Source organism: Diceros bicornis, chromosome 24 (genome assembly GCF_020826845.1).
Source record: "Diceros bicornis minor isolate mBicDic1 chromosome 24, mDicBic1.mat.cur, whole genome shotgun sequence".
In the NCBI taxonomy this organism is placed as follows: domain Eukaryota; kingdom Metazoa; phylum Chordata; class Mammalia; order Perissodactyla; family Rhinocerotidae; genus Diceros; species Diceros bicornis.
The window spans coordinates 20,781,065-20,789,706 of record NC_080763.1 but is presented as its reverse complement, the minus strand read 5'-3'; the positions used below and the strand labels follow the sequence as shown (position 1 = coordinate 20,789,706).

General features: G+C 51.2%; 1 protein-coding gene across 4 annotated transcripts in view; it reads right to left on the bottom strand.

Annotated features, from left to right (window-relative positions):
- Positions 1 to 446: 446 nt before the first annotated feature.
- RGS6 (regulator of G protein signaling 6) overlaps positions 447 to 8,642 on the bottom strand; it is a 174,189-nt gene continuing 165,993 nt past the window's right edge. For all 4 annotated transcript variants that reach the window (XM_058567939.1, XM_058567941.1, XM_058567942.1 and 1 more), the window contains one exon: positions 447 to 613. In XM_058567939.1, the coding sequence (XP_058423922.1) occupies positions 447 to 613 (167 nt within the window). The remainder of the gene's footprint in view (positions 614 to 8,642) is intronic.

The following is an 8,642-nucleotide window of genomic DNA, read 5'->3' as shown; positions in this document are numbered from 1 at the left end:
CGCCTGGTGCCAGCTCCTTACACCCCGGTGGCCACAGAGATGGGGGGAGGCAGGAGGTGGGCGGGACACAGTGGCTGTAACTATGGTGGGTGCTGCGGGTTCACCAGGGGGACGGTGGGGAGGCAGCGCGAAATACTGGATGTGCTCAGGGCCAGCTGGTCCCTTTTGCATTTGCCGGAAGGCGTGATCCCCCAGACCGCGGAGGAGTGATGCGAATAAGAATATAATCTTAGGTGACAGTCACAACAGGAGCCCCCGAGGTGTTCTCCCCTGAATGGTTTAGTGACAAGGACCTCTCAGAGAACGGGGTGTCGGCGCACGACTGTACAAGGAAGAGAGGGCTGTAAACAGGGGCCCCTGCCGGGCGACCCCAGACTCTGTGGACTCTTTCTTTCCGCTCTCCCCGCTCACCCCCTGAGTCTTCCCACCGTTGCCCTCCATCGCCCTCACTCTTTCTCCTTCACAGTGACCAGATCTCCCCTTAAGGAGGCTCTGTCCGCGGATGTGGAGCGCCGCCGCCTGCCCGCGTGGTTCTCGTCCCCGGGCCCTGCGGTGGGAACCGTCAGGAGGACTGCATCAGGCCGGTGAGGCGCTTGCCCGCCAGCGACTTTCCCTGCAGAGACAGGCGACGGAGAGGCACGCACAGGCGCACACACACAGAGACAGAGACAGAGAGCCAGACAGGTGGATTAATTGTTGCACGAGCCATGGAGGCCAAATGACTTAGCTCCCTGACTCCTTTGATCTCTGGGTTTGGGAGCCTTAACTGCAGGCAGTTGAAACAACCAGGACTCTGGGGCAGGTTAGGGAGTCAGGGTGTGGCTGGTACTCTTTTTGGGGTGTGGGAATTTTACTTACCCCAAACCAAGCATTTCAACCCCTTAGGTAGGGCGTCTCTCAACACCTGTGGGCTGGCCCTGAACTTGATTTTATTCAACTGAGGAAGGAAAAGGTAGATTGGGGAGCAGTAAGATCAGGGAGGGTGGGCTGACGGAAATAGATGATGGCTAAGGATCTGGGAGGTTAGGAACTAATGAATTAACTAGTCTTAAGAATGCAGAAGACCCAAGAGTCCTGTTTCAAATGTAGGATGAATTCTCCCTGGGGGAGATACACGGACTTTGGGTTCCCCTGATGACCGGCTCTGGGACTGAGAGCACAGGGCATTCAGCGAGGCTCGGAGCCCGGGCTGATGAACAGGTGCCACTGTAGGGCCCAGGGCACTGCACTCCTGCATCACCTATATTCCTGGCTCCCCATCTGCGGTACCCAGGCACTGAGTTTGATGACGCCACATCAGAAAGTCTACAAGCCCTTCCTTACAACCCAGCTTCTTCTTGAAAACGAAAAAAATGAACTGGACCACGAGGCCTGGTACATAAAGCATAGAGGTCCTGAGAGTGGCCAATTTTTCACATGCCAGGGGCAGGGTTGGGGGGAGATGGCTGAGGAGCCTCTCTTGTGGGACTGGGCACCAAGAGGAGGGAGGAGGAGGATGAACAAGGCTCAGTGGCTCTGCTTATTTGCCTTGATGTATTTCCCCAGTCCCTGCTCCCCCTTTTCAGAAATCCATAGCATCGGACAGGGGTCTAGAGGAGAGCGTGGCTGGTCCCAAGCAGATTGATCACTGTGTCTGAGAAAACACACAAAACCCATCCTATTATTGACAGCGGGTCAGTGTCACCAACACCATCTGCAAAGGGCAGCACACGATCGCTTGCAGCCTGGGCTGTGCTGTTTGGTAGCGCGAGATTGCAAGGGCCAGCAATTCCTCACGTTCATTTCCAAGTGGGGTGTGAGGGCTCATCTTGTTTACTGGGCTTGGCTGCATGTAAGCTGGATGTAATTAAAAAAAATTGATCAGGTTTGTGAAGCCTGCTAGGGTACTCAATAAGCCTGCTGATTGATGAATTGATGGATAATGGGTAAATCTAATAAACGAACAACACGGGCTGTGAGTTTGCTGGATGCAGGACAATGTGTCTTCTGGCTTAGCTCTCCATGGAGGGAGGTGCAGCTTGACTTTGAGAATTCCGATGGCACGGATGGGAGCCTGTCCAGATGGATTTACCCTCAGGAGCTGTTGGAAAGTCTGCACCCACCTCCTCTTGCCCTTTTTTTCCCCTTTCTTTCACTCCTCATTTTCACTTGTGAGACAAAACTTGCCATTTTTTTCTCCCCTATCTTAAACACACACACACACATGCACACAAAATCTCCCCATCAGCAACCTTATCTGAATCTTCAAATACACTAAACTTAGCCTGTAGCAGGATACATTTATACTGGGCTAAACAGCTTTTAATCAGATTTTTTTTTTTTTTTTTTTAATCCTGGAGGGTTGCAGTGCCAGTCTTTGCAAATCACTAAAAGCAGAACGGTACTCCTCTGTGTAGTGAGTTAGGTACCACAGCAGCTTGTAGATGGCAGAGGCTGACCTTCAAGGACTCCCTCCAGCCCTGGATTCTAAGGCACACATATGGCTGTTCCTCTCCTTGACTGCCCTTTCTCAGATGGAGCTCGAGGCATTTGTCATCCAGTTGGTTCACCTGGGAATGCGCCTTCTCGAGGTAGGCCTGAAGGCAGGAAGCATGGGTGTGTGTGAGGTCCTCTCTGGGGAGATGTGGAGCTGATGAATCCAGGGGCCTTCTGGTCCCAGAGCACTAGCTAAACCTCCCCACCCCCTTTACCCACATCCATCCCTGCTCCTATGGAAGGCACTGAGGAATCTTGCTTTCCTCTGCGTGCTGCTTATGGCTGCGGCAACCACACACCAAATACTGGCTCCTCCCTGTTCCTTCCATCCCTCCTCCACCAGGGCCACAGATTACACATTGTGCACTCAAATATATATGTTCCGGGTCTGCCATACGCAGCATTTGGGGCTCTGATTTTGCTGGCAACGTGAGAAAAAAGAAATCACTAAAGTTTCTGAATCACAGTCTGTGATTCAGACTGTGGCCAGTGCGTATGTTAAAAGCCCCGAGACAAAGCAGGTGAGGCTCACCAAGCATCCAAACCCTCATTACAGCTTCTTCCTCATTAGTGAAGTCATTTTGGCTGGAGAGGGGGCTGTGGGTTGAGGGATGTTGGAGATGCTATTTCTGGAGGATTGTGTGTCTATTTGTTTTAGGAGAATTTGGCCCCGAGGCCCCCCACCCTTGACCCCTCCCGGTTCTATAGAGTGGGCTGGGCTGGGCTTGGAGGTGCTAATTAATCTCTTCCTAAGTCCTGAGCTCAACCTCACAGCTCTGACTCCAAGGCCCTGTGGCCAGCCCATCAATCCTGCCCCTCCCCTTCCCCCAGCTGCTTCCCTTTCTTAGGGCTTCAGGGGCGGGGTGGGGTGGTGGGGGTGGTGGAAGGGGTACAGCTGATCAGCCCAGAGAACAGACCCTGAGGCTGTTCCCAACTTCTCAGCAAGCCAGGTGGAGCTCCTGGGCATTTTTGTCTCCCTCTCCCCACTCCTAAGCTCACGCATTTACCAAATGCCAGTTCTGCTGCTAACGGAGGTGGCGAGGGTCCGGGTTTGCTTGGAAGCCAGCTCAGCCCAGCTGCAATCTGTCCTATGCAGTGACCTCCCGGGTTGAGGAAGGGTAGGCTCAGACCGGAAGGTGGTTACTCATGCAGGACACAGGCATGGCTAGATGCCTGGCCTTGGGCTTTGGGGAAGAAATCCTGCAATCACACTGGCTAAGCAGCTGCCTTCCTTCTGAAGAGCCGAGGCTCCTGTAGTTTTCAGGGATCAAAGTGAAATCTGACAGCAGAGGCTATCTGTGTTCAGAGATGAGCTGTTCCAAAGTCTATGCTGCTAGGGGCTTGCTGGGGCTCCTGAGCTTCCTGCTCTGCCCACAGAGAGGAGAGCTCCCACCTGCACCCTCTAGGGCTCCCTCCTCCCTCCTCTTCACCCCATCCCTGCCTCCAGTTTAGATGATTCTGAAGGAAACAGGAAGGAGAGTGGTAATTCTGCCTCTGCCTGGCATCTTGCATAGTTACAGGGGAAGCGTTTTTTTTTCAGCATGTGAATGTGTGCTGTTCCTCAGTGCTGGTCAGTTGGGAACGGATCATGGTGCCAGAACACTGCAGCCAGCTCAGCCTGAGGCCTTGGCGTAGCTGAGCGAGGCAGCTGAAGGTGGTTGAAAATGCTATTAGTAGGCAGCCTTTGTCCAAGTGAAAAAATATCCAGTGATTAGGACTGAGCGGCAGAAGGTACATTCCAGAGACACTAAAGCTTTGCATACAGACAAAGTGCTTTTCACCTTCGAGACATTTGGCAAAGTTTAATCCAGCAGGATCCTTCAATTTCATGGACCATGGGCTCAGTGCTGGGTTCACAAACACCCACACATTTAATTCCCACCCTCCACCCTGACTAATCATTTCAGCTCTGTGGCCATCTTGATGGCTAGAAGCCTGGAAGAAGGTGGTCATGGAATCTTTTGTTTCTAAAAGGAAACACACAAAAGGAATAGCTCCCTTTTGTGACAGCTTTCAGAAAAATCAACATGCTGTTTGACATGCTGTGGTTCTGTGCACTGTGCTTCCAGATATTAATCAACAAAGCATGCAGGATCCCGGTTACCAAGAGCTTTCGCCACTTACTTACCTGGGAGGCTGATGCTAAACACTTTGGCTGGAAGAAGGGCTGCGGCTCAGAGAGTAGCCCTGGGGGTCAGATGGCATATTGGGGGTAGTGGAGCCAGGCCGTAGAGGCTCAGGCAGGACCCCTTCAACGCTAAGGGACTAAAGACATCTGAGCTGCTGATGAGATTTTCTTGTGATTTTCTCAGATGACCTGAGGCTGAAGTTACAGATCTCAAGTCCACCAAGTCTAAATCCATGCTACTATGGGGACAGAAATCAACCATGGTTACCTCTGGGGAGAGGGGTGGAATTGATTGGAAAGGGGTATGGGAGAACTTTCTAGAGTGATGGGTATAGGTTACACTGATGCATACATTTGTCAAATTCATTGAACCATATATTTCAGATCTGTTCATTTTGCCATATGTAATTATACCGAAAAAGAAAAGATTAGAAGAAAAGTTCCAGCTATCACCTCTCTGCTTTGAAATTTCCCATTCCTTACTCTTTTTCAGTTGCTATCCCAGCAACTTTGCCTTTTGGCCAAATTTAATGCTTCCCCCTCCAGTAGAGGAGAAACCCAGATTCCTCTGCTAGAGGAACTAGAACTTGCAAGAGAGCTAATTTGGAACACTATTTCTAGTCTCCATTGATCCAAACAGATCACCTTGTTGTGACACACAGGCATTTTTCATCCTTGCTAATGAAAAATGGTGTTCTGCTGGACAAGGCTCATCAAATGACCTCGGCAGGCAAGAAGAGGGAGGCCCTAGAGATGAGCTGTCCTCTCAAGGAGACTGAAGGTCACCAAGAGTAGATGATGCTCAAGTTCATAAATGATGAGTGTGTGTGGAATCACAGGCCTGGGGGAGACTTGCTGAGAAGAGCAGTCAGGAGCCTAAGATCCAGGTGGAAAGGTACGCATCCTGGCTTGGGTTCAGCAGGAGGCGGAGAAGTCAAGGACCTGCCTAACTTCATCGGGTGACTTCCCCAGAGGTTAGCGCCCCTGGTGACCCTTTCCCACCGAGCAAAGCAAAAGGAATGATTTCAAAAGGGAGTATAAGGAATTCTGCGGCATCTCCTGTCTCAATGATGTTTAAAATTGGGGAGGGCCAGCCCGGTGGCGCAAGTGGTTGGGTGCACGCGCTCCGCTGTGGCGGCCCGGGGTTCGCTGGTTCGGATCCCGGGCGTGCACCGACGCACTGCTTGGCAAGCCATGCTGTGGCGGCGTCCCATATGAAGTGGAGGAAGGTGGGCACAGATGTTAGCCCAGGGCCGTCTTCCTCAGCAAAAAAAGAGGAGGATTGGCGGATGTTAGCACAGGGCTGATCTCCTCACCAAAAAAAAAAAAAAAAAAAATTGGGGAGAAAGTGCCATTTTCTTGGAATAGTTAGGGGTCTGAGAAACTCTGGCAGGAGATGGTGGGAAAATCCATCCTTAATATAGAATTGTTTCAAAAAACTTTTCAACTCTCCCTTTCTCATCACTCTCTACTCAACTTTGTGAGGCAAAGTGGGGCAGATGAAATGGGAAAACCAGGTTAGGGGCCTAACCCAAGATTACACACTGCTGATCCACAGCAGAGCCAGGTCAGAGAAGCACGAGAGGAGGAGGGGACGTCTCTGGCTTCCTCACTCTTCAGTAGTGGGGGGGGGGGGTGGAGAGACCCCTGTGGCAAGATCCACTCCTGGGGTCTGTATTCCTCCGGGGTCCTTGCCCAGCTTTCTGATCTCTCTCAGGAGCTGAGGGGTATTTTATTTGCTTTTAAAATATTCTCTTTACTTGACTTTTTAAAATAAGATACCACGAACATAAAATAACACCCAAATGAAAAAAAAATCCAGAGAGAGGTAAAAATTGAATTAATAAAAAAAATAGTTCACTGGCTGAAGAATTAATATACATTCATGTACATTCAAATCTGTTAAAAAAATGAGGAGTAAGATCAAAATGAAAATAATGGATTCTTTTGAAACAGCCCACCATCTTTTGTACGGTGCTATAAACAACCAGGTTTGCCATGTCAACGGTGGGTCTATGGAGTCTGACAGCAGCCATATCTTCTGAAAGCAAATCCCACAAAACGTCACCGGGAACATTAGCAGGTTCAGATACCTTACTCTAGCCTGTACTGGCAACTACCAGTGCTTTTTTTTTTTTTTTAATTTTAATTTGGAGAAAGTGAGTCTCCAGCCCTCCTATCTGAACTAAATGTGAAAGAACCGACCTATCCCCTGACTTCCCAGAGACTCTCTTGGAATCTCTTATTCCTGCTCAATGGGGTGACATCAATATCTCACATACCTCCCTTCTCAAGTGCCCTCCTCTTCAAATCGCCCAGACCTTGATGGTGGCGGGGTGGGGATGGTCCCATTACCGGGGACACAGGGTAGCTGCCGAGACAGTCACTCACAGGCACCTGTTATTGAACACTGAGCAGCTATGGCGTGTCGAGCACACGAGGCATTTTACGGACACTTCCGCCAACGTCCACACCATCATTGGCAGTTAGTTATTACTTTAACCCCCACTGGACAGATGAAGAAACAGGCTCAAATAAGGCTCGAGCCACTTGCCTGAGAGCACGCAGCTAGTCAGTGGCAGAGCCGAGTGGGTCGGCCTTCACGACACACACACCTTCCACTTTGTGCACGGCTGTGGCTTTCAAGGAGGCAGGCAGGTGGAGACGCCCAGGGGTAAGGACCATGCCCTTAAGGACCAGGTCCATGCCCGCCCACATGTGGCGACCTCTCTGGGCAGTGCGGGGTGATTTTCCCAACCTCACTGAGAAAGAAGCTTCAGCTCTTGGGCTTGCTGAGGCCACCTCAGGCATTTCTGCTCTGCCTGATGTGCTTCCCCTCATCACATTTGGGAATCCTGAGAGAGGGAGGTGCCACCTTCTGGCTGGAAAGCTTGGCAAAGTGAGCCTTTGGCTACTGTGCTGAGCTGGGGCTCAGGTCCCCACTGCTTGGTGCACGTGAATTTAAAGCAGTGGCTGCTGGACAGGCCACATGAAGGCACCACTCCTGTTTGTTGCCCTGTGTCATTGGTGCTGATGCCTCTGGGATCTCCATAGCAACCGTCGGGGGTGGGGGGAGAGAAGCAGGTGTGATGTTTACCTTTCTAAGGCGGGGCAGGCAGAGCTGCCTCACTCCAATTAGAATCAAGTGCCTAAATTGGGGTGTCCTAGCCAGGCTGGGTAAGCCCTCCCTGGGTCAGGTTCCTGGCACATCTGACTCTTGTCCCCTATCATGCTCATCACTTATGGGACTCTTTGCAAAGGCCAACCTCTGCCTGCTAGTTTGGGTGGGTGGTAGAAGACTGTCCTCCATGGTCCCCTAGCTGTGCAGAGAAAAATCTGGAAGCAGGCAGGCATGCCGGGAGTGACAAGGGCTCAGCAGCTGTGCCCTACGCTGGTGGCAGGATGCCCGGCACAGACTCCCCAGCCTCCCTTCCATGTTGTGCATTCCCACTTTCCCTGCGCTCTTTACCCACATGTGGTGAAATGCTCCCTTTTCTTATTACCAAATCTTTCGTCTCTCCTTCCTCCACTTGCCACGGAACACACCTGTTGCTCTTTCTACACTCAGCTTGCAGGAAGTTCTTGGTGGACCCAGGAGCGGAGTAGAGGCGGGCATTCTGCCGCAAGGCTCCTCAGCAGCGTGACTTCCTGTGGCCCAAGCAATGCCTGCCTCTTCCTCTCCTCCTCCACCCCAAAGGCACTTTGGCATCTCAGCTCTAGTTCACTCCAAATTACGAAAGGTTAAAAGACTCAAGGAAACAGGGACATGGCTGTGTTGCTATTGGCAATCATTTTTTTTTTTGTGAGGAAGATCAGCCCTGAGCTAACATCCATGCCAATCCTCCTCTTTTTTTGCTGAGGAAGACCGGCCCCGAGCTAACATCTATGGCAACAACTTGATGCTACTTTTTTTCAACTAGGAAGTTCAAGTGACCTTTGAGGATGGCTATGGAGAGAGTGCCACTGGAGTGCAGTAACACGAAATTGTGGACGAGACAGCAGGAGGAATCGCTTGGCAGTGTGTGATCCTCCTGAGGAC